The sequence below is a fragment of the Euprymna scolopes genome, chromosome 2, assembly GCF_053919585.1.
Source record: "Euprymna scolopes isolate OS-2025 chromosome 2, ASM5391958v1, whole genome shotgun sequence".
Lineage (NCBI taxonomy): Eukaryota > Metazoa > Mollusca > Cephalopoda > Sepiida > Sepiolidae > Euprymna > Euprymna scolopes.
Genome location: NC_136483.1, coordinates 139580324 through 139607377, shown reverse-complemented (window position 1 = coordinate 139607377; position 27054 = coordinate 139580324). Strand labels below are relative to the sequence as shown.

At 34.5% G+C, this 27054-nt stretch overlaps 1 protein-coding gene across 2 annotated transcripts in view; it reads left to right on the top strand.

The window, feature by feature from the left end:
• The window catches only part of LOC145296679 (coiled-coil domain-containing protein 146-like), an 87471-nt gene that overhangs the window by 3398 nt on the left and 57019 nt on the right, over positions 1 to 27054 (top strand). For both annotated transcript variants that reach the window (XM_080142634.1, XM_080142642.1), the window contains exons 2-6: positions 9356 to 9532; positions 14135 to 14217; positions 18057 to 18272; positions 19195 to 19252; positions 23691 to 23867. In XM_080142634.1, coding sequence (XP_079998760.1) covers positions 9356 to 9532; positions 14135 to 14217; positions 18057 to 18272; positions 19195 to 19252; positions 23691 to 23867 — 711 coding nt within the window. The remainder of the gene's footprint in view (positions 1 to 9355; positions 9533 to 14134; positions 14218 to 18056; positions 18273 to 19194; positions 19253 to 23690; positions 23868 to 27054) is intronic.

The window sequence follows — 27054 nt, the reverse complement described above, 5'->3', positions numbered from 1 at the left end:
GGACGACTTTTAGAAATTGACATCCAACCTATGCCAGTATATAAATTTGACGTTAAACTGATGATAATGATGATGATCATTCTATGAAATTACTTGGACTTATCTATCTATCTATCTATCTATCTATCTATCTATCTATCTATCTATCTACACATGATTATTCCTATTTACTTGCCTCCCCATGAGAGCAGAGTTAGACACAATATTTTAATATGGAGAAAATTCAGCTCCCCAAAAAGGAACATTCTGGATAGGAACAGACATTAAAATTCTCAGTCTAAAAGGATTTCTTCTCCACTGACCGAAAAACAGAAAAGGTGAGGTGTAGTATCAGAACAGATACTACACTTTGTTCCAAGTTAAAAGGCCAAGTAAGAAATATTTGAAAATGAATGACGTCATAAAGGATGACTGATAGTACCTATTTACTATGCCTCCCCACGAGACAGAGTTAGACACCAGGGTCGTTTTTTAACGTGGAGAAAAGGTACAAAAATAAAAATTGTCTCAGTCGTGAAGGATTTCTCCTCCACCGAAAGAGAACAAGAAATAGAAGTGCAGCATCTGAAAAACAGATACTACACTTTGATCTTGTCCCGAAGACTGATAGTAGCTAAAAGCTTTGGTGATAATGTAATAATCATCAGAGAGAGCGAGAAAGGGAGAAAGAAAAAGAGGGCAAGGGAGAGATTTGATAATATAATATAATATAATATAATATTAACCATAGTCATAGGTGGTCTAGCATAATAATGCTAAAAGTTTGTGAATGTGTATGTTTATTTGAAAGCAGCAGCAGCAGCCATAAGTGTTCTATGTTTAGTATCTATCTATCTCAGTTATCTCTCTCTCTCTCTCTCTCTCTCTCTCTCTCTCTCTCTCTCTCTCTCTCTCTCTCTCTCTCTCAATCTGCTTGATAGAAGGGAGAGATATATCAACTGTAAAAAGACAGCAATTATCAAATTTATTAATATTGTCATAAATTAAAGCTCTCTTTAGCAGTATCTTAAACAAACACTAAACACATTAAGCAAGGAATCTTCTACCAAAGGAAAAAAAGAATAAAAAGCAAAATAAAACTGTCCAATGATTATAGAATATATACGCGCGCGTGTGTGTGTGTGTTTCATTAATATATATATTAATGCATTAAGTTGCTAGAGATTGTTACAAACGACTGGGAAGCTCAAACTGCAAATAAATGAAGAAAAATAATCACAGAAGAATGCAGAAAATTTGAGGAAAAGCGTTTTAATCATGCAGTATTGAAGTGTGCCCTTCGAAAGTAGGATGAATCTGCATGTGAGGTCACACAATGTCAGACATGGCAAACAATTGTATGAGGCTGTGCTGCTTCCCAGGCTATACAAGTATTGCAGTAATATCTCTGGTTCCATCTCTAATTCAGCAGCGTTTTGACAAGACCCTCACAGGTGCATAATGAAGTACCACCACAAACAACACCAAATACTGGCAATTCCACTGTCACCTCTGTGAACGATTTTTCAAGAGTGTAGTTGGTTTGAAGAGTCATCTACATGCACATGACGGTTGGATGGACAGACGGTCTTCCTTCGTTGAGGACGAATCAGGTCAGTCAAAGGCAAAGTCGTAATAGATTGCAGTGAGATGATAGCTCTACTAAGTACGACACTCTGAGCCTGAAGTCAAATGGTCTACGAGCGATCCCTCATCTCACGCTTCATAGGGAGTTCAAAATAGGATGGTGACCACATCCTGCTGGTCGAGCATGTCGAATCGGTTGGTCATATTTTTTGTTTATTGCTTTTCCTTTATTTTAGTAAATGTCTATATTTTATTCTATTTACTGTGCATTTTTTTCAATTTTTTGGCTGCTCTTCAGAGACAATCAAATATTAATAATAAATGACACAATATTCCAAAAAAATGAAAGGAGGAAAGTTGCTTTAAAAAGAAAGTATAGTAAATCAAAAATATGAAAACCTCACCATTTTCATGATGACAATCAGAAACCCCTTTAAAAAAGATAGGGCGCTACATGGGCGTTTCTTAAGCATATATATATATATATATATATATATATATATATATATATATATATAAGTGAGAATGTGTGTGAGGACACTTCTCAACGAATTTTTGATGCATAGACTTGAGATTTGGTGTATTCAGACATGTGGAAAATTTTTTAATTAAATTGAAAAATTTGTACGTGGGAGGGTCGTTGGATTTTTAACTGCTTGCTAACTGTTCTACGAATGTGCATGCATGAATCTTTCACATGACAGATTCCTTATGTTAAAAATAAGTAGGTTTGAAAACACTATTTAAAGATCGTATCAAGCTGGTCTAATGGTTATTGTACTTGACTCACTGTCTTTAGGTTTTATTTTCGTCTCAGCTCAATTATCTTTTTTTTTTTTACTTACAAGAAGCGAAATGTTTAGAAAAAAACATAATACTCGCATTCACATGTCTCAGTTTCTTTCCTTTTTTTTTTTTTTTTGCTTCATTTTTTTTTTATTAATGTTACTTTTAATACCTATGGTATTTCTGTTTATAATAAATAAGAAATCTGCATTAATTAAAATATAATATGTATGCATATTTTACAACCAGGTAACGCCGGGTGACCTGCTAGTATATATATATATAATAAAACTCAACATCAGTTTGTGTGTCTTCCTGTCTGTCTGTTTGTACACGAATAAGCTCCTATATGGTTTACTATTATACTAAACTGACCACATACAATGATAGAAGAGGCATCAAGGAGCAAAAATTGGTATGATAAAGTCACTCCTACCAATGGAGATGGGGCCCCAGCGAAGAAATCCTATGCATGCTCACACAGTTTCACATAGACCTACCAAAGTTGGCAGGATAACTCACCATGGGAAAGGAAAGGTTATGATGGGTTACACTACATGGGAACCCTATGTACACTCACACCATTTGATGTAAAGCTACCGAACTTACGATGATAACCCTCCCATATCGTTATACAGTGGTACCTCGGTACTCGACCATAATTCGTTCCAGATGTTTGTTCGAACACTAAAATGTTCAACAACTGAAACTATATTTCCCCTTTAAATTAACTGAAATCGAATTGATTCCAGAGTTTAAAAGTCCCATTTTATCTGTAAACTTTGAGGATTTTATACATTTAATTGCACTGCCATTTCATATTCCTTTGCAAGCGCTGACACACATATTCCTCTTTCAAATTTCTCTATCAGTTCCTTTTTAAATTCAATCGTCATTCACACAGTTTTCTGTTTTGCACTCACTTTACTGCATTTATTCTTCTGTTCTCTCTTTTTATCCAATGGTAAAAGAATGTCCATTTCTTCTTTGTTTCTAAAGTGTTTACATGATGCTAAACCGATTATTTGAGCAACAAAGTTTGTTTTTGTGCGCAATTAATTACTATTGCCTCAAGATACACAGGCAGCAAAAAGAAAGTCTGCACTTGTAATTTTTTCAAAAACTGCAAATTTAAGCTAAATTTAATGTAACTGTTTAAACAAACTATGCCTCATTTGATTGGCCTTTTATTCTTCTATAATTTTACCTGTTCATATTTGACTTTTAATTGAAATATTCTAATGTTCACGTCAATTTAAAAAAATAACTTCAATATGAGGAGGCAAAAAGAAAATCCGCACAATGGAAAATTGTTATTTAAATGTAAATTTAGGACATTAATGCAACACAAATACAACAGGAACACAATGAACTAGTTAATATTTAGTAGCATAGCCCTTCTGCGATCTGACAGCCTGCAATCTCTTGGGAATTCCTTGAATTAAACTGCAGCAATACTCCGGGGAAAGGGCATCTCACTTTTCTTTAATTTTTGTCCAAAGTTCTTCCAAATTTGAAATTTTATCATTGCGTAGCTGTTGCTTGATGTAATGCCATACGTTTTCGATATGATTGAGGTCTGGAGAGTGTGCAGACCAATGCAAACACAGAATATCATGCTCTTCCAGGAACCTCTTGACATTGCCAGCTGTGTAAATTGGAGCATTATCCTGCATGAAGATGGGATCATCAACTAAATTCCGACCAAAGTAGGGTAGAAAATGCTCAGTCAACATATTAATGTACTTGGTCAAATTAATTCGATCTTGCAAGCGAACTATAGGCCCTGGACCATTGGTACTAATAATGCCCCACACTAAAACTGAACCTCCACCACCTTGCAGCGTTGAAACTGAGTACCTAGGATTAAATTCTTTGTCTTTCCTCTGAATGACATACTGCCTACTATCACTGCCTAGCCTATTGAACTTGCTTTCGCTGCTAAAAAGCACTTTTGACCAATATGAAGAGTCATGATCTTCATTGCATCTGACAAAGTTCAGACGATGCTTCTGTTCTTTACAGAAATCAATGGCTTGCGTCTTGCAACATATCCTTGCAAATTAAATTCCTTTAATCTGTTCTTGACAGTAGAAAGAGAGCACTTTTTAACAAGATTGTACTGTTGTTGAATTTGGGGAGCCGTTTCTAGTCTGTTTCTTAGGCTGCGGATCTTGATAGCATTGGCTTCCCTGTTAGAAGTAACTTTAATACAACAATATTTAGGGGCATCATGAACACTGCCGGTGTTTTGGTACTTTTGCACAGTCTTTCATACTGTTTTCTCATCACATTTCAATTTGCAGTCAATTTCTCGATTGCACAAACCAGAAAGGTGGAGATTAATGAGCTCCTGACAATCACTAAGAGAAAGCCGTGGCATATGGACTAAATGTCATGTTGTATAACCTGGAACAACAACAATTACGATTAGAGATGCTTTGTTGCCTGTTGGTGGATATTTTAAACTGAGCGATAATTTAAGCTGGTTTTAAGCGAATTTGTTGCTGCAGACTTTCTTTTTGCCTCCTCAATTTGAAGTTATTTTTTTAAATTGACGTGAACATTAGAATATTTCAATTAAAAGTCAAATATGAACAGGTAAAATTATAGAGGAATAAAAGGCGAGTCAAATGAGGTATAGATTATTTAAACAGTTACATTAAATGCAGCTTAAATTTGCAGGTTTTGAAAAAATTACAAGTGTGGACTTTCTTTTTGCCGGCACTGTATTCCGCTTCATTCGTCGTATTGAGGTTTATTGACCTTTTTTGTACTCATTGGACACCTCAAGGTCCTTTGTCGTCCAACGCAAAAAAGGGTCGACCGATTGAATTGCATGGTTCCAGTGCCATGCTGATGTACTAAAAATAACTCAGACACTGTCTAGACTGTCAAAGAGGTTGCAATGACACTGTTCTAAATATAACTCTCGTCACAAAGTTCAGACTCACGTAACAACGTCGTCGGAGTGGGGTTTTGTTGTCACACTACACTTTAAAAGTATCACAACCAGCATGAATTACACCGTGCCATTGAAGAACACCACTGCTGTTTACATTCAAAGTGAAATCGGCAGTTTGAACTCCGAAATTTTGTTCGACTACCAAGGAAATCTCCAATTTTTGGTTCAAACACAGAGTTGTTCGACCACCGAAACGTTCAACAACCAAGATATCACTGTATATATATATATATATATATATATATATATATATATATATATATATATATATATATACAATGATAATATTTTAAAATAAATATTAACAATTATTTTGAAACCTACACACACGTTCTGAACTTCAGTTCTCTTCAGTATAGGAGATGATGATTATTGCCGGTTGGGGATTCGAACCTGGTCACAAAGTCACTCTTGACAGGTGGTAGGATGATATTCAAACTTCAGGCTATAAAAAAATTAACACGAGAAATGAGGACAGTTAAGTATCTATGTCAATTCAGCAGGTATGAACAGCAAACAGTCAAAGAGTATTTAACAACTGACATCAGAATATTGCATTGTGTCAGTTGACTGCTTATTGTTAATTGTTAAGATTTTAGAAAATAAAAATTTGAAAACGTGAGGAATTTAAAGTATAAAAGTTTAAAGCTTCTTGATTGTTTTTTGTTTGTTTTTTTGTTTTTTTTTTAGTATATCAACCATTTTTTGGGGGGGGGGTATTTACTGATGAATTCAGACATTTTGGTAAAAAGTTTTTGGTGTTTCTTGACATTACACTTCCTTGTAAATACGCTGAATAAAATTTTAAATTGTGGAAATACTTACTTGTTATGGTAAAATAAATTGTAATCAAATTTTATGCTTCAATTTTATATTATTTTAATTTCCCAAAATCTTTTGTTCTATTTTTTCGAGGACATTTTTGTTTCCCATGCACATACTATGCTTATTAACTTATTTTGTTGCCTAGAATGACCCCCCCCCCTCAACTCCAAACCAGAACATTGTCTCGTTCAAGCGTATATTTTGATATTTTGGCATCTTTGTCATCCAGAAGAAGCAATATCTATTTCAAATCATTTTTATTCCTGTTTTTGTTAATCAACATTATCGTGCTTGTTCCCTATAGTTTTCATTGGGCTCATTCGTTCACATTCTTAGCTAATAAACCACATCTTTTAATACAATGCTTTAAGTCATTGTTATTCCTTCAGCATATTCTCTTTATTCTCATTTTCTTGGAAACCCAAAACAGAGTTCAGGACCGATAACTGAACATACTCACATAATTTTTTACATATATAAAAATGCCCTTGTGTCTGTTCATTGAACTGTTCAGTCAACTGTCATGTTTTTCCTTGTTTTTACCTGTTTGTACTCTTTTTCAAATATTTTATCGCAGTTTAATTATCAGTGTGAATCTGTAATGACTGAGACGATTCTGATAAACACTATAACGCAAATTGTACAAAATAGCAGTTGGATAGCCGACAGTCTGTTACAAAGTCTTGTGTGTCATGAAAATTAAGTTCCATCAAATTGTGATGCTCTTTGGGTGTCTTTCCAGTGAAGGCCACATTATGCTGTCCCACAATTTTGAAAAGGAACTCAGACTCAACTCAGATGAGTATATTGAGTTGTTGTTCACTGTTGTCAAGCGTTGGGTGGAGAAAATGGCTGCCAGAAGTCCTTCATAAGGCAGCAGGACTCAACTTCATGTCAACCTCAAAAGTGAGTTTTTTTAGAACTTCCACGATTTCATTAATCCTTTCTTTCCTCCTCCTCAAATCGCCTGATTGCAACCTTATGAACTATTATGTGTAGGGTAGAGTTGAAAAAGACACTAATCTGAGTACCTGCAACACTAAGGACTAGCTGATTGCTTGAATCAAATTGATGTTCAAGCATCTCTTGAAGGACACTATGAATATCTTGAAGAGCATGAGATGTGAGCTGGAGAATTACAACAGAGATGTGAAAGCAATGGCTAGCAGGAAGGATCTTAACAGATGTTCAAAATTCATCAGGAAACTGCCACAACATGTGCAGTATGATTCAGGCAGGGCAATGTGGGTCTTGCTGGGAGAAGTAGGCATCTTAGTGATGACTATAAAGAACAGCAAGTGAGTGTTTAGCCTACAGTTCACATGAAGTCCTGCACACTATGAAGACCAAGTTCTGTAAAATTGTGATGTTTTTTACATGTTTTCTAGTGAAGGCCATGTTATGCCAACCCACATTTTCAAAAAGGGACTCAGATTCAATTCAGATTGCTATAGTGAGTTCCTGTCCACTGTTGTCAAGAGCTGGGTGAAGTGATAGCAGACGGAAGACCACACAGATGGCAGAGGAATCAACTCCATATTATACCTCTGGGAAAAATCAAAAGTGGCTGTCTTCAAATTTCTATCATTATTTTTTAAATTATAAATTTACAGTTAAATGTTAAAGAGATTTTTCGTTTTATAGTAGTTTCTATGTTCACAGCAGTTTGATAATGTGACACAGGATTGATACTTTTAGTGTTTAGAACGATTTACATTGGTTGAAAATATTTTGAATTAACACATTCCTGTGAAAACTAACTTGTATTGAAAGTGATGAGGAGAGCAAATTCCAATGAAGTGGAGAAAGTTAGATGGTAGCTATTTGAGCCATTTGCTTTTTAATGTTCATTCAAATCGCATCTCAATTCCGTTACTACAAGACTTCTACTTAACGTTTTAGGCACTTTTGCTTTTTTCTTTTTTTTAATCGCCTTCACTCCAAACAAGACACATCGCCACTTGGACGTAAGGGGCTACTAATTGGTACTTTGCCTATAAAAGATTAAGATGTTGGTTTACGTTACATTTGAACTTCTGCATATCAGTACAATTAGGGACGCATGTAGCAGGAAGGGAATTCCAGAGTCTAGCTGTTCAAGGGAAGAAGCTATTAGAATAGAAAGCTTACTGGCATTTAAGGACTTCAACAGTGAAGGGGTGTAATTTTGCTGCTAAGCGAATTTGTCGGGGATATGTACGTCGAGGGGGCACAAGTGCAATAAGTTCATCAAAGCACATTCCATTAAAATACTTGTAAAACAGTCACAGGGATGCAACATTGCAGTCATGGGACAGGGTTGGAGCCTAGTCGACAAAGTGAGATCTATTAGATTGAAGACTCTTTTTTGGACCCTTCCAAGAGGGAAAGACTAGTGTTAAATGCACCAGCCCAGATGTAGCAACAATAATTCATGCATGGCGAATGGTGGCCTTGTAGAGGTACAGGATACTTTCAGGTGTGAGTAGTTTTCTAACACAATAGAGGGAGCCCACCTTCTTTGCAGCAGCCTTTGCAATGTCCTCAATGTATTTGTTCCAGTTCATATTTCCTGCGAATGTTAAAGCTGAGGAGTTTGAAGGAAAAATTCTCAGGTAGGAAGTTATTTGTCATGGATATCAGTGGTTGGAGAGGCTTCTTGTAATTGTTGAAGAAGAGCAGCTTAGTCTTATTAGCATTAAATGTTGCCATCCATTTATGTCCCCATTCCATTACAGTCTGGAGGTCATTTTCTAAGGATTCAGCAATTGTCTTGGATTTGCGTACATCCGTTTTTTTCTCTCATGCAGGTTATAGAGCATTGTATCATCAGAAAATATACCCATCTCAGTAATATTATCAAGGAGGTCATTGGTGAATATCAGGAATAATAATGGTCCAAAGATCGACCTCTGAGGCACTCCCGAATTAATGTTATGCTGCTTGGATGAACGTCCATAAATGATAACCTGGATGGTCCTATTGTCTAAAAAGGATCTAATTATATTTGGTCTAGTTACACTGTTTTATTTTCTGTGGTTCCTGTTTGCAGTCTCCTTGAAGTCAGCTTGTAAGGAGTGCCTTGATTAATTCTCGATCTCATATTGCCTCAGAGAATTCAACAATAGTTTCATATTTGCATCTACATGGCATAACACAATCTCATTTACTTTTTTTAGCAGTGAAAACACCATCAAAAGGCATCAACTCACTAATTTCTTCTTCTTTTCAAAGATGGAGAAAGCAAGCCAAGAAGAAACAGGAGACCAAGAGACAAAAGAAAAATCCATGGAAATTGAAGAAGCAGACAATAGTCAAGCCCTGCTGATTGCAGTGCCTCCTCCACTTACAGAGGATGTTGATGAACATACAGAATTGGTTCTTAGTCCAGCACTTAAGAATCTTGATGACGTAAGTCAGTAAATGTTTTTGTTTTATCTTTGATATAATGTAAATTAGTGAGCAGTTTAATCGATGTTTCCCAACCAGGGTCAATGAAAAATAAAGGTTCTATTTATTTTGTAGGAAATGTATGTATAATTTATTTATTTTGTAGGAAATGTACGTTTAATTTATTTATTTTGTAGGAAGTTTACGTATAATTTATTTATTTTGTAGGAAATGTACGTATAATTTATTTATTTTGTAGGAAATGTACGTATAATTTATTTATTTTGTAGGAAATGTACGTATAATTTATTTATTTTGTAGGAAATTTACGTATAATTTATTTATTTTGTAGGAAATGTACGTATAATTTATTTATTTTCTAGGAAATGTATGTGAAATTTCTAAGACTTGGATTTGGATTCTATCTTATGAATTTAACAAAATTGATTAATTCCTAGGTTTTACTAACCGAGAAGCAAATAGAAAAAAACTATCCCCTCTGGTAAGAATCATGTAGTCTAGAAGGAATAGCTTAGTACAAATTTTCTACCTGGGTGAAAACTGTCTAGTTAGAAAGGAAATGTTAAACTGATTGAAATCGTCTAGTAGAAATTGTTTAATCTAGCAAGAATCATCTAGACCCCCACCTAAATTCGAATGTCCATTTTTTCGGTGCGTCTTCACTATTAGAACGAAATTTCAGAAATCGTAAAACTGAATTTCACATGAAAACAATGGTATCTACGTATTCCTCGTATTTTTAAGATGATTATATCCAAAAAATCACGAAAATCGATAAGGTAGAAATTTATTTATTAAAGAAAATAAAAAATAAAATTTGATGAAAACGATCGTAAGACGCAGGAGAGTTCAAAAGGGAGGTAATTTTCCGTTTCGATTTAAACAAGATGGCGGAAATTTTCCATCTGCTACCACGATTAAAGTTTTTTTTTTTTTTAATAATTCAGTAATATTCAGGTAATTCGGACTGCATAACTTGGAAGCTACCATTGTAACTTATTAGAATTGACAACAACAAAAATCAGTTGAAACCATTGATTTTTATCTGAAAACTCCATTTATTAATTAAGAAATCTCATCCCAATAGTGTAGAAGCGCTATTTTTTTTTTTCAATATAATTTCAGTTCCCCTCCACAATCACATTTTGAAAGGCATATTTAAAAAATATCTTTAGCAAATTATTGTGTATTAAAATAATTATGTTTTGGAAACTATTTCGATATCTCCTCTCACTCAACCTTGATGAGAACCCACATTTTTAGCAGCAGCTTTGGCAATGTCCTTAATGATTTGTTCCAATTCATTTTGCCCGTGAATGTTAAGCAGAGGAGTTTGAAGGATGGGTTCTTAGGTAGTGTCATTTGTCATGGCAATCAGTGGTTTGTGTTATTGCTTTTTTTTTTTGGCAGTTCTCATAACTCGTTTATTTAAATGGTCATTGTCAGCCTTGAGTATGGATTTCTTTCTCTGACAGAGAGCAAACTTAGCGAAGTTGTTTGGGCACAGGATGACCAATCCATTTCCTGGGTATAGTAATTTCGACCAGACCATTGAAGGACTGCATCCAGTCCTTTTGGAATTGCAGGGCAGATAGAGTATTTCCAAGCACCACAAAGTAAGGTGTCATCTTTCTTGCACCTATCAATTTGACACCGAGCAAGGCTATCTTCACTTGAAGATATACTACAGACTTTCAGTGGCTGATCTTTATTACTTTTCGATTCCTTTCTTTACTCTGTAAACTTGTGGCAACCTGCACCCAATGATGCTGGTCACTTAAAATCTAAATATTAATACGATAGCGTGTGCATTATTTTGTGTGTCATGCTTACATCTTTTTTCTTCCGAGTGGCTGTCATTTAATTGCTATGACCTATTTCTTGTAATAAATAATTTTACAAGAATTCTTGATAAGTTTTGGCTTCGGTTTCGATTATAGCTGATGGCACTCAAGTCATCTATTTTTTTATAAATAATTTTATCAAGAATTCTTCATAAGTTTTGGTTTTGGTTTCGATTATAGCTGAAGGAACTCAAATTATATATGCATACATATATTTTTTTTCTTCATAAGTTTTGGTTTCAGTTTCGATTTAAGCCGGTGCACCCAAGTTCTATGGATATATTTTTTATTTTCGAAATCACAATTTTATAATCTATAAGAATCGATAGAAAATTGACTCTATAATAGTATATACGAAATCTGCATAAAGTAAAATATCATATTTAAGCATATTTTACGATCAGGCTAAACTGGGCGTCCCTACTAGCTTGGATAAATACTTTTTCAGATTTAACAAAAGGAGTACAATAACATCAGGCCGTCTCCATTTATGCTGAACATCCACAGAATGCCAACATCAATATATTACATATGAAAGAGCCCGCTGTCGAATTTTCACAGGTTCCACTAGTTATATATAATTTGCTATTTATATAAGAGCTTTGCTTTCCTTTTAATTGGTGTGCTCCCTCCTGTTTCTATAAACTTAACACCGAGCAAGGCTGTATTCACTTAAAGATATACTTCTTTGAAAAAAGACTTTCAAAAGCCGACCTTTATTATTTCAATTCGTTTATTCACTGTTTTAACTTCTGACAACTTATGCGGTCATAAATATTGACATTTCTTTCCTCGTGCGGAAAGCAGTCCTGGTGAGGTTGGTTGATCACTTGATTACTAATCAGACTCTTGGGCGCAGTAATTTCGACTAGACCTTTTAAGAATATTACCCAAACTTTTAAAGCAGGCAAAGAGTTTCCAAACACCACAAAAGAAAGACAGCAAGCCTCTCTCCTGTCCCTATCAGCTAGACACCAAACTCTCAGTAGCCGATCTTTGTTATTTCAAATCCTTTCTTCACTATTTTAACTTCTAGAAACCTACACCCAAAGGTGCATGTAGGTCACATGTGTTTTTTGTTTATAAAAGGGCACTGTTTTCCTTTCATTTAGCGATTCTTTTATTAAGATTAATACGATAGCGTGTGTGTTATTTTCTGTGTCACGATTACATCCGGGTCGTTTAATTGTTATGTACTTCCATTTCTTGTAATAAATAATTTTACCAAGAATTCTTCATAAGTTTTGGTTCCGGTTTCGATTATAGCTGATACCACTCAAGTCATTTAATTTTTTATAAATAATTTTATTAAGAATTCTTCATAATTTTGGTTTCAGTTTCGCTTATAGCTAATGGCACTCCACTAATCTATTTTTTTAAAATGATTTTATAAAGAATTCTTCATAAGTCTGGGTTTTGGTTTCGATTTTAGCTGATGGCACCTCAGTAATTTTATATAAATAATTTTATCAAGAATTCTTGATAAGTTTTGGTTTCGGTATATATAAATAATTTTATTTATATATTCATAAGTTTTGGCTTCGGTATATATAAATAATTTTATCAAGAATTCTTCATAAGTTTTGGCTTGGCTTTCGATTATAGCTGAAGAAACTAAAGTTATATACACACACACACACGTATATATATATATATATATATATATATATATATATATATATATATATATATATATATATATATATATATATATATAAAAGTTTGGGATTATACAGGGTGTCCGTAAAGTTACTATACAGTCTTATTGTTTTATTGTATTATATTTGTATTAATAGTTGATATTGATCGTGACTTGTGCACCAAAGTTTGTCAGAGTGTGGTGTCACGTTGTCGAGAATGTATTGGAGCTGAAGGCCTCCAATTTGAATATTTGTCATAGAAATTGTTTGCCTTGATTGTTACAGTCTTTTCATATGTAATACGTGTATTTTCTGAGATTTTTATAAACATAAAGGTGTTATTTCTTTTTATTTCTTTTATTACAAATAAATATTTTAATACAATATCTTACTGTACTGTTAATATATTACAGGGTGTCTGTATAGTAACTTGTAAGACTCTATAGTAACTTTACGGACACTCTGTATATATATATATATATATATATATATATATATATATATATATATACATATATATATATATATATATATATATATATATATATATATATATATATATATATATATATATCTTTAAGCTTGGGATTTGGTTTTGATTCAAGCTGATGAACCAAGTCATAAAGATTTTTTTTTTTTTTTTTGATATAGCAACTTCATAACATATAAAAATCGATAGAACATTAACTCTATAATAATATATATGAAATCTGCGAGAATTAAATTATCATATTTAAGTGTATTTTGTGACCTGGCTACGCCGTGCATCCTTGCTAACTTGGATAAATACTTTTGCAGTTTGAACAAAAAAGCTACAATAATATCAGAGCGTCTCCATTTACACTGAACATCTACAGAATGCTAACATCAATATATTACATATGAATCAGTCCGCTGTGGAATTTCCAAATGTGGAATTTCAAAAGTTAAGATTATTGTAAGATTTGGTCACAAGATTTACTCTACAATACAAGTGGCCAGAACTCTTCACCATTTCTATTCTATATTTTGCATTATTATTTATTTGTTGTTGTTGTTGTTGTTGATTGTTTTCCCAGCGACAATGAATGTGATAATTTCAAAGCATTATTTCTCTTTTCATTTTTTTTTTTTTTTAGCTTTATAAAGAAGGCCTTTTGTCAAGCACAAAAGTCAGTTACCTGAAGCAGAAATACACGGAGTTACATAAAGCTCTGTCAGAGTAAGTTTGAGGCATCACAGTTCCATTATTTATCATAGAATTAATATTTACACGTACACAGGCTTCATTCAAAGATTTTCATCCTGAATTATCATAGGTTTCACCTCTGTGTAGCTTAATTTTTTTATTTTTTGGTTCCCCAACAAAAGGAGAGTGGACGTGTAAATTCACTCTCGTCCATTCATCCGTTTGTCCGTTCGTCTGTCCGCACTTTTCTCATTAACTACGCCTTGGAATTTTTGGAAATTTTGCACAAACATTAAACATGATATGAGTAAAAAAGTAACAGAACGGATTTTCCGAGGAAACGCCGATTGCCCAAAGGAGTGCCTTTTGGGTTAATATGGCTAAAATTGACACTTTTGTACTTATTTAAAAAAATTGATGCCTTGGATTTTTATAAAACTTTCTGAAAAGTTGTAACTAACTGATTTCTATATAATTTTGTTTCTTCACGATAACTCTTACTTGTATGCAAAGCGCCTAAAAAGGCTAATAAAATCACTCCATTTTTGTGGACTATTTTACCATATTTGTCCAAAATTTTGTGTGTATGTCTAATTAGCAGTTTTGCATGGTGCTGAACTCAAATTTAAATATGTTAAGGCCTTGGGGACTTTTGGGGCTAAATGGGGGGGGGGACAAATGATGGACTTAGTCATTTCTTTTTTGCATAGCGCTGAACTCAAATTTAAAGCCTAAAACTGCACCGTTTGTCATTTCCACCAGGATTTGATGTCCCCGGAGCCGTTGGGGGTTAAATCGGAGGGGAGTCATTTTTTTATGCGCCATTCACTATGCACTCATTGGGAACCATGCATGTTTCACTTACTTGTATGCAAAGCGCTCCACGCAAGGAATAAAATCACTTGTTTTGTTAGGAGCAAAAAAAAAAGAAAAAAAAAGAAAAAACAGCAATAACTGTTAGAGTGATAGATTTTGGCCCAGTAAACAGCAATTTTTCCTCCTTTGTCAGAAACATTGCTCATGAAATGTTATGTCTAAAAGACAAAATAAGGGAAGCAACAGTTACAAGACGGCCAAAAGTAAAGCCAAGGGATAAAGTCACTAAATCACGGCGTAGGTTCACTGCAAGAAAAAAAAATTTGCCGATAAATATATTTTCATTATTTACTACCTATCTTTCCTCTCGTATTGAGCACTCAAGTAAATGCTGAAAATCTATATATAATATATTATATCTCTTCTTTATAATATTAATAGCAGGCCGCTCAGCGTTGCCTGGTTGTAAAACACGCATACATATTATATAAGTAAAAAAAAAAAAAAAAAAAAAAAAAAAAACTCGAGCTGAAATCAAAACCAAAACTTAAAGACAGTGAGTCAAGTATAATGACCATTATGCCGGCTTGACACGATCTTTAAATAGTGTTTTCAAACCTACTTATTTTTAACATAAGGAATCTGTCATGTGAAAGATCCACACATGCACATTCGTAGAACAGTTAGCAAACAGTTAAAAATCCAACGACCCTCCCACATACAAATTTTTTCATTTTAACTTCTTAGCAGCCCGTTTTTGTGGATGAAAACTGCTTAAAATTTTTTTACATGTCTGAATATCCTATATACCAAATTTAAAATCTGTAGATCAAAAATCCATTGAGTATATAGGTTGAGAAGTGTCATCACATACAAACACATTCTCACTTTTATAGATATATAGACATGTGTATACACAAAATAAGTATTTATACATATTATGTGTGTGCGTGTGCTTTTGTGTGTGTCTGTGTCTGGGTCATTGGTAAATAAGTCCTACACCATCCACTCTGACTATACAATTTCTACAGCTACGTACCTAAAAAATGGATCTATTAAATTTGACATAGTGATATGGAACAAGAAGAAAGAAGCAACCTCAGTAGAAGTTATTAGTGTCCACAAGGATGCTGGGTTAAACAGAGTTGAGAAGAAAAGATAACAAAATACCAGGGTCTTATGTACGATATAAAAAGAAACTGGAATCTTAGGAAGATCTCTATCATTCCAGTAAACATAGGAGTAACTAGACTCATGAAAAAGAATTTGCAAAAATTATCTAGCAAATATACCCGGTGAACCAAGTGCAAGAGATTAAAATAATTGCACTTAAAGAGACAGTTAGAATGGTAAAAAGATCTTTCGGTTGGAATATATAAGGTAGCGGGTGAATGTCTGGCATCTGGTAGGATGCACCATCCCTAGCTTGAACAAACTGATTAGAAAATTGAAAAACAAAAAAAAAAAATTGAGTAACAGCTTTAATGTTAACTTGGGAGCAGAGTGCTGTAATAGAAATGAGATGAATTTTTGTATGTGATGAAAACTGTCACATGAAAGTAAAAACATCTTTTTTTTTTTTTTATAACGTTGTGTAAGGATTAATTCAATAACCTAAACCGTTTCGTACAGATGGAAGAAAGTTGGACAGTGTCGAAATGAAGAAAAGAAAGATAGAAAGTTCTTTGGCCTGTAGAAGATCTGTCAGCAGTTATCTTCCGGCAAAGACAGTCAATGTTGGAATGTTCAGTGAAGAGAGAGAGAGAGAGAGAGAGAGAGAGAGAGAGAGGGGTCTTCATTGTCTTCAGGGTTCTCCCTGCTGACTGACCATGATTCCCAAAGGAGCTGAAATAGTTCTTTCAGAAGATAAATAAAACTGCAAGCTGATTGGTCAATGTGTGACCAAATCCTCTAGCAGGGATATTTCTTCACATGAGAAAATAAATTTTTATTTATGACTACCACACTTTTCATTTGTGTTTTAGAAGCTCAGAAGAAATGGTGTATGCTAATAATTTAGTGCTTGCTTGTTATATATATATATATATATATATATATATATATATATATATATATATATATATATATATATATGTTTACAGAAAGACATCCGTTGTAGACTTGCTATCAGTAACTTACGGTCCCCTGTTACTCTCTGTCTAATCTCAGCATTTTTGCTGACACTAACCTACCTCTAATCAGGTCTTTATTTTCTCTCAGATCTATCCTAATAACTCCATTCTATGTTTTCTTTGAGCTTCCTTTGCGAACTGACCCTGCTACCTCAACTGTTCTACATCTACTCACTCAAGTACTTTTCACCACTCTTTAAATGTGGCTAAGAATTTTGAATTTTATTTTTCATTTATCTTTTCTAGGTATCTAACTCGCAGACACCTGTAGAAATGAAATACAAATCTTATTCTAACATTTAATAAACGGCTTTATTGGCTATCTTCGTTAGTAAGAATAAGGAAAGGGTTGTACAGAGAAAAGATTAGTCGTGGAAAGAGTTGTAGAGTATATAGGCCTGTTGAAAGAGAGAAGAATTCATATACGTTTGTGTTTAAAGTAATGAAAACGTGTGTCACAATAGATTAGGGACAGGACTGTAGGATGAGTTCGTTTGTGTATCACATGTGGAGGTAACCATGTTGGCTTGTTTGTAGTCCGTCATAGTTGAACCCTGAGCCTGTAGAGCGGGTGTTGACTTGAGTCCCAAGAGAAAAGTTGGGGGCGATAGGTCCATTCCACGTGAAGTTGTTGTCTGTCCAAGATCTGAGAAGAAAGAGAGAGAGACAGTGTGTGTTGCCGGTTTAACGTTTTATAAATTCGGTCACGTGTCTGAGAGCTGGCTTCTGAATGGACATGCCAGAAAGGAAGTGTATCAAAATCTCCAGCTACGAGAATTCACTCCTGCTTGTATTTGTTGCAAATCCATGCTACGCACATGCCTTTCAGTAACAGATTTGTATCTTAAAGTTCTGCATGCAATCGTTTTGCAATATGTGTTTCAAAACATCTTTAAAGAAATCTTGCCTTATGTGTTCTTTCAGGACAAGAAACAACGTGATCAAACTGAATGAAGAGCACACTTTCAATACAAGCAACATGCACAGAATCACAGAACAATTGGAGAAGGCCAATAAATACCCGAAGAATATCGTCATGGAGACAGAGGCAAGCAAGTTACGAGAAACGCTTCTGCGATACAAGAACCGACATGCTGAAGTTGAGGAACGTTTGTATCATCTAGAATTCAAAATCGAATGGTAGGTTGTTGTTTTCTGTTTGGAGGGTGGGGAGGGGTAACATTTAACGGTCTAACATGTATTAGGAAGTAGGAATGAACTAGTATGATGTTCCCTGACAAAGAAACAAAAGTGGCAGATATAAACCTATTGTCAATGCATACACTTTCTCCTTTATCTAAAGGACTAGCCTGTGTGTCCGGCGTTGCCCGGATGTTTGGAGGTGTGTGTTGAGCAAAAAAAAAAAAGAGGTGAAAAAAAATCAAACTGTTTTACCGATATGCCTACCGTGGTTGTGACGTCACAGGCGGTCGAAATAACGCCTTTTAACTGATGTCATGAACGCGAGAGTTGAATGACTTGCAAAAAATTTCAGCCAAAAAATTGACACTCCATAAAGTAGAAAAGTGCTCAGTTGAGGGTGAAGGAATTAATGTTTTGTGGCCAATTTTTCGATATTTGTGATCCGAATGGTCGCACTTCAAACTGATACCAATCCCGTGAAAATCCGTCCCTCTGTCGAAAGTTTTAGGCAGACATACATACATACATACATACATACATACATACATACATTTAAATAAACAGGTGAGATTTATATTATAGATTACAATTTTCATTCTACTTTTTAGTATAAATATTGAGATCATTTTTACCAAAAAAAAAAAAACTATGACAGATATAAACCGACTGTCAATACATACACTTTCTCCTTTATTTAAATGATTACAATTTTCATTCTTCTTTTTAGTGCGAAAGATGAGAACACTTTTACAAAAACAATATGACAGATATTAATCTACTGTCAATACATACACTTTCTCCTTTATTTAAAAGAACAGTTTTCATTCTTTCTTTTAGTATGAAAGGTGAGAACATTTTTACAAAAAATATGTCAGATATAAACCTGTTGTCAATATATAATTTTCATTCTTCTTTTTAGTATGAAAGATGAACGGGAGATTTTGGAAAAAAACGCAAGCCGTTTGCCTAAAGAAGAGGTAAGTCATTGATGTATTATAAGCAATTTCCATTGTAACAATGACATGGTTAAATAAATTTTAAAACATTTGATGTCCTTATGTGATACTATGAAACCACTCTATTCCTCAATGGCTATAACCACCAACAGATATTAGCTAGAAAAGGAACAGCAATAAAAAGACATTAAAAAGTACATTACAAACGATAATCCGTTGAACTTCACTGGCCAGCGACACCACTACAATTAGCTGTTAACAGCCTGAGGTGTGAAAACAAATAATTTAGGAAGATGTTAGAAAATAGACATCCCTAGTTTCTGGTGAAATTAAGCTGGAGAAAAAAACCAAAAAAAAAAAAAAACCGGATGTCTGTTATTTATTTATTTATTTATTTATTTTTCAAAAGTAATATATTTGGAAGATGCTAGGTGTGGAAGAGGAATGGCGACAGAGTTCAGCTGAGAAGGGTCTCGATTGACAGAGTTAGTTTTAGGGTTTGTGTTTTTGGGGCACAATCTAAGAAAAATAATTCAACACAAGCTACTGAAACCACGAACACAACAGCTTCAATAAACGTAACAAAGAAAAGATGGTTTATTCTGGCGAATGTTCACAGGGAGATATTATGGATGAAGTAAAGAATAGATACCCTGTAGCAGACGACGCCGCCTGGCGGTGCCAGGCGCACAATTCAACTAACACCGGTGATTCGACCTTGACATTGGCACAAGCACATGGCGTCAGTTGTTTTTAAACACGTCAAATAGCAAACATACTCGAATATTCACCAGCATTTTTTAAAAAATATATTTACAAAACCTTTGAAGATTTAAAAGAAAAAGTATATATTTACAAAACATTTTTTTAAAATAAGTAACAAAACGAACGTATTTAAATAAAAGATATTTAAATAAACGGGTGTCTCTTTCTGTTTCGGATTTTTGCGACCAAGATTGATTTTTATGTGCCGTGTTTTGGGGGGTTCTGTGTGCGTTTTTAAGACAATTCAATATTTATTCTTTAAAACATTAACTTCAGCGACAATTAATATATTTTCAAAATAATATTTTTAAATGTTACATGTTTACGAATATTCGCAAGCAAGATTAAAAAAAAAAAGTTCAAATAAAGACTGTTTGAATAAAACTTATAAAAAAAGGTTCAATCTATACGGTTGTGGCCATTTCTTTTTTGTGCGTTTTTGATACAATTCAATATTTATTTACAGTGCGATGTATGTCGGTGGTCAGTGAAGGAGAAATCCTTTTAGGCCGAGGCAATTTTTTATGCATAATAAAATCACAAGTATAAACAATCGAGATAAAAAAATATATTATTTTATTCATATCTTTTTTTATAAGTTTTATTCAAACAGTCTTTATTTGAACTTAATGGACTGTTTTTTTTATTAACTGTTTTATTCTTTTTATCAAACAAAAATAGAACTTTTATAATGAAATATATATTATGGACTGTTTTTCAAACATCGAAATTTTAAAATTAAAGTTTTATTTAAAACAAAAAAAAAAAAAAGACGAGGTGTTTTTTCTTTTCGAGATATTTTTTTTCACCATTTATTACTTTGAAATTTTATTCACCAATGAAATGATAAAAAAAAAACTTTTCGTTAAATATATTTTTAAAAAATTATTATAAAATATCTATAAAGTCTATTTTTATGTCTGTAAAAGTTTGTTGAAAGTTCAAATAAAGTTTATAATTTAATTGAAAAAAAAAAACACCTCGTCTTTTTTTTTTTTTTTAAATCTTGCTCGCGAATATTCGTAAAAATGTAATATGTAAAAATATTATTTTGAAAATATATTAATTGTCGCTGAAGTTAATGCTTTAAAGAATAAATATTGAGTTGTCTTAAAAACGCACACAGAACCCTCCAAAACACGGCACATAAAAATCAATCTTGGTCGCAAAAATCCGAAACAGAAAGAGACACCCGTTTATTTAAATATCTTTTATTTAAATACGTTCGTTTTGTTACTTATTTTTAAAAAAATGTTTTGTAAATATATACTTTTTCTTTTAAATCTTCAAAGGTTTTGTAAATATATTTAAAAAAAAATGCTGGTGAATATTCGAGCATGTTTGCTATTTGACGTGTTTAAAAACAACTGACGCCATGTGTTTGTGCCAATGTAAAGGTCGAATCATCGGTGTTAGTTGAATTGTGCGCCTGGCACCGCCAGGCGGCGTCGTCTGCTACAGGGTATCTATTCTTTACTTCATCCGATATTATTCCTGGTAAAAGCTAGACTCTGGCCACCTATTGCTGTCACAGTAGTTATTCCCAGCGGGAATCGTCGATACCGGATAAGATGACACAGAGATAGAGAGGGCGAGGAAAGGATTCGATCTGCTTGAGTCTCTCTCGGTAAGGAGAAGTTTTTTTTCCCCTTCAAACCGGAAGCTGTTTGAGTTCCTTAGGGGAGAGAAAGGATCAATGCGCTGCACACCTGATTGGTCAGTTTGTGGCCAAATCACACAGGGGAGGAGAGGCATTGATTTGCGAAAGAAAAAGTTCCATTTATTTCTGCTACATAGTATTAGCTGAAATTTTGAAGGTGAGACATGCTCTTATTTCACAGGTACCTATCATTTTTGCTTCTGTCATATTCTTTTTCTGTAGTAATATTGTTTAACCTGTAGTTGAAGCTGGAGAGAGAGAGAGAGAGAGAGAGAGAGAAGGAGAGGGGTTGTCCAGATAAAGAGAAAGAGGGATGGTGGAATGGTAATAAGTCAAGGTAATAAAGAAAGGAAAGAATAAAGATGGGACTAGTCCATTTTAAACAAAAAAATAAAGAAAATATCACTAGTAGCAGTAGTATTTAATCTGTATATATATATATATATATATATATATATATATATATATATTTTTTTTTTTTTTTTTTTTTTTTATTACATTTTCACCCCAAACAAGGCAAATTGCCACTTTGGTGTAGGGGGCTACTATCAGGGGCAACAACTACTGGGGTACTATGTAGGGATTTGGGCAGCAAGGTGTCGGTTCACGTTACACTTGAACTTCTGCACGTCAGTACTGTTGGGGAAGCAGGGACCTGGAATGGAATTCCAGAGTCTTGCGGTTCTGGGGAAGAAACTATTGGAGTAAAAAGATCTTTTACATCTAGGGACCTCTACAGTGTGGGGGTGGGATCTAGTAGCCTGTCGGGTTTGTCGAGGGTGCTCGCGTCGTGGGGGCACAAGTGATTGCAGTTCATCAGAGCATTCACCACTAAAATACTTGTAGAACAGGCAGAGGGATGCAACATTTCGTCGATGGGACAGAGGCTGAAGCTTAGATGCCAGTTCAGGGCCTATCAGATTTGCGACTCTCTTTTGAACCTTGTCAAGGAGCAAGAGACTAGTAGCAGATGCACCAGCCCAGATGTGGCAGCAATACTCCATACATGGGCGAATGGTGGCCTTATAGAGGTACAGGATACTTTCGGGTGTTAGTAGTTTTCTAGCACGGTAGAGAGAGCCTACCTTTCTTGCAGCGGCCCTGGCAATGCCTTCAATGTAATTGTTCCAACTCATGTTTCCTGTGAACGTTAGGCCAAGGAGTTTGAAAGATGGACTCTCAGATAAAGAGTCGTTGGCCATTGCTATTGGTGGTAGAGAGGGTTTCTTGTAATTATTGAATGAAACTAGTTTAGTCTTGGCAGCATTGAACGCGACCAACCACTTTTGTCCCCATTCCACTACAGATTGGAGGTCTTCCTCTAGTGTTTCTGCCATTTCTTTAGAAATGTGTTCATTCGTCTTCCTGTCGTGTCTGCCATAGAGTGTAGTGTCATCAGCATATATACCCATCTCAGAGGCAATGTTGTCGGGGAGGTCATTTATGAATATCAGGAACAATAGAGGTCCAAGGATAGAACCCTGGGGCACTCCCGCATTTATATCATATTGTTTAGATGTGCGACCGTCGAGGACTACCTGGATTTTTCTCTTATCTAAGAAGGATTTAATTATGTTAAGTATTCTACCAGTGATACCGTAAGATCTAATCTTCCTGAGGAGACCCTCATGCCATACCCTGTCAAAAGCCTTAGATATATCTAGAGCTACCGCTCTGCCTTCCCCCGCTTTGTATATATATATATATATATATTATATATATATATTATATATATATATTATATATATATTATATATTATATATATATATATATATATATATATATATATAGAGAGAGAGAGAGAGAGAGAGAGAGAGAGAAAGAGAGAGAGAGAGAGTAAAGGGAGAATCATTTTGTGTTTATATTTTCTTATATTTAACTTTGCAAACTTACTTTTTCTTGATTCAAACACTCTGACCCAAGCTCAATAGGTAGCCCAACGGGTTATTTTTTTCTAGTAATACTTGAAAGTCATTATTATTTTTTTCTGTTTGTAATTATCGAATTGTCAATGATTTTTTTTTTTTCACCAGGAACTGGAGGAAAAAGCCAAGGATATGCAAAAGAGTCAAGAAGAGATGAAAAAAGAAATATTCCGCAAACGCCAGGAGTTGAAACAACTCCAAGAGGATCACTCAAATACTTACCGATTGTACAAAAGGGATGAACACGAGTTTGAAAAAGTGAACACAGAAATAAGCTTTTTTAAGGTAAAGAAAATCTTTTACTTCTTTGGTAGTTCAATGTGAAAACTTACTTGATCAGATGATTTAAAAAGTCTGTTGGATGGCACTCATTTGATGTCAATACTCCATAGGTCTGTTGTTACTTTAAAGTTTAATTAAACTTATTTGATCTGTTCAAGTTATTTGCTCGAGTCATTTGTCTGGCTGGATCATTGTCAATTGCAACTTAAAAATAATTTTGCCTTGAACAAAACAATTTCTAGAAGGGATCAAATCAAATCACATTTTATTCTTCTTAACAACATTGCTGCAACAGGTCACAAGAAAAACTGACTCAAATAAAAAGAAAACTGAATTAAATATTGATCTTGTAGGTAGAAAGCTATCGATGACATAGAAACTGACTTTACTTCATATGTTAAGGAGAATAGAATGTGGACCTTGCATTTACTTTCGGCAGCTTTGTAATTCTTGCTTGCCTTATTTTGCCTTTTAACAGAATTTAAAATCTATGTTATTCCATGAGTTATGTTTCTGACAAAGGGGTAAGAATTGCTGTTTTCTAGATCAAAATCTATCCCTCTAATGCTTATTGTTGGATAGTTTTTGACTTTGATGCAGTATTTTTTTTTTATTCTTAGTTCCTTATAGCAAGTGGGTTCATGCCTTGTCTGGAGTGATTTCCATAAAAAGAAATTTAATTAATCTTACTTGGTCTGTTCATGTTATCTGCTCGAAGCCAATTACTGAAGGCAACTTTCTGTCTAATCAGACAACAGCATTCTGCATCTAGTCTGGTGCACTGCAGCATCTGCTGTAGCAATATAGTTCAAAGATGGAACTAGCTCTCTGGATGCAGGCCTGGGTGGATGATAAGGAGATTTAGGTTTGTCTGGTTACCAGAGTCCCCTTCTCAGTGTTGCAGACAATTTTCGCCAGAAAGACAGGCCAATATAGCCGGAGCCAATGCAGCTGTAAGCGTTCCCAGAAAAGTGTTGCAGTGCTTCACCATCTGGACTCCAAACTGGATTTTCTTGTTGAGATTTACTCCCGTAGCCTTTGCTTTTCCCAAGGCATCCATTAGGTAGTGGAGTTATTTGCCCATAGCTTGTGAAAATTTTTAAATATTTCCAATTTTGATGAAAATAACAGATCCACATTGTAGTTCATATTATTTGGATTCATTGGAGGTGGCTAGACGACTTGTGTCCCGGCGAAGCTTTGCGACAGTGGAGGAACTACCGGACACTCCTACATCCTCTTACCGACTGCAGATGTGGAGAGAGGTAGACCCTCAGTCTACAAATATAGCACTGCCAGAGCCCAGTGAAACCTTACCACCTGGCACACACCTGTCCCGTTCGGAGTGGGTCACTCTGAATAGGGCAAGGGCAAAAGTTGCAAAAACTGTCGACAACCTCCTCATGTGGGGTTACTCTACAACTGGTGAATGCCCCTGTGGTGCCCAAGTTCAGACCATCGAGCACATTTTAACATCTTGCCCACTGGGGCCCAACTGCATGGACGAAGACCTCAGTGTTGGTAATGAAACCGCACGCCACTGGTTGAAGAGATGGAGTGACAAGATATGATGATTGAACTACCGTTCTCATCTTGAGTGTGAGTTTCACAACGTTTCAGTCGATATAACCTCTGACCTTCTTCAGGTGTATCTTGTCAGCTTCGGGAATGTTTCTGCCGTACTCGGGAATTTGGACAGAATTTCGAGTGGAACCCTTATTTACTTCACAGAGTTAGTGTGTTCTTGTTCCATCAGCCATGACTGGATAGAGGTCCTAAGTAATTAGCAATTGTATTTTTCGGTCGCCCACACTGAGTATTGAACCTTCAACCTTCAGGAAAATATTACTTTTTACAATCGATTTTTCCAAGTACTCTAACCACTGCGCCATGGGTCCTTGCAGAGTTCAACAAGATGCAACTGAAGAAACGTTGTGAAAATCACACTCAAGATGAGAACAGTAGTCCGATGAATCCAAATGATACAAATAACCAATCTTCATCTTAAAAATTCAGAAACGTCATCCTCATTGTAATTATGATTGTATCAAAATGAAAGCGAAATCCTTAAGTGATTCTTCTTAAAGGAGTTGAGCAAAAGAAACGCAAATTTCATAACGGTGAAAATTTAGAAAATATTTCCAATTTTGATGAAAATAACAGAGATCTTCATTGTAGTTATTGTTATATCAAAAAAGTCAATTAGTATCAAGTACAAGGATCAAAAAGATGGATAAACTACCAGTTGAATGATGAATAATACGAAAGGATTGACAATGATTTGATTAGTTCCAAGAATGGTTTATGATAAATACGTGTTGACATTGGATTTGAAGACTACCAATGTTGTAGATCGCAGAGAAGAAATTCCATGGCAGGGCTCTACGGACAATCTTATCTTTAGTTGACCTTTGACAACTAAATATTTTCGTTTACTAGTAAATAGAAAAGTTACTAGCCAAAACCACATGATTTTTAGAATATGACATCTTCGTTCTATGACAAGTATGTACATCATAAAGATTTTCTTGTATTGTTTTTAATAAGTGTAATTCTAAATATACACCGAATTTTATGTTGATTCTTGAAGGTATAAACATTCGAATTTTCTTGGATGTTTTTAAACAGCCTTTCTTAAAAAAAAGTATATTGTTTCATTAAACCTTTTATTGTTTAAATAATTTGACTTTGCTCCTTTTATTTAAAAATAAAGTTGAAAAGATATTTTTCATTCAGTAGTGAGCTTTGCAAGTGTCGGTGAAAGAAATACAACTGCCAAAAGATAAGCATTTCATTATTTCTAGTCGACATTTTGAAAAATCACTTGCAAATGTGACTGTTTCACTCGCAATGTAGAGCCCTGCATGGAAAGATAGATGGCAAGGTTTTGGAAAAAAATAATATTGTTCATAGAAATTCTATTTGATGTTAAACACGTTCACGAAGAAAGTTGACTGTTATGGTGAATAGGATCAAGTTGCATGAAGAAAGGTTGGTTGGTCGAATGGCGTTTAATTAAAAATGAAGACAACGAAAGGAAGTCTCATTTTTAACATTTAATAAACAACTTTATTTGTCATTTTTGTTAGTAGCGTGTACATGAGAGAAACAGGTTAGTAGAAGAGTTCAGTGTTCGTGCGCACTTTTATCTACAGTATTCAAGAAAAGAGTTTCTGATGTGGAGACATGA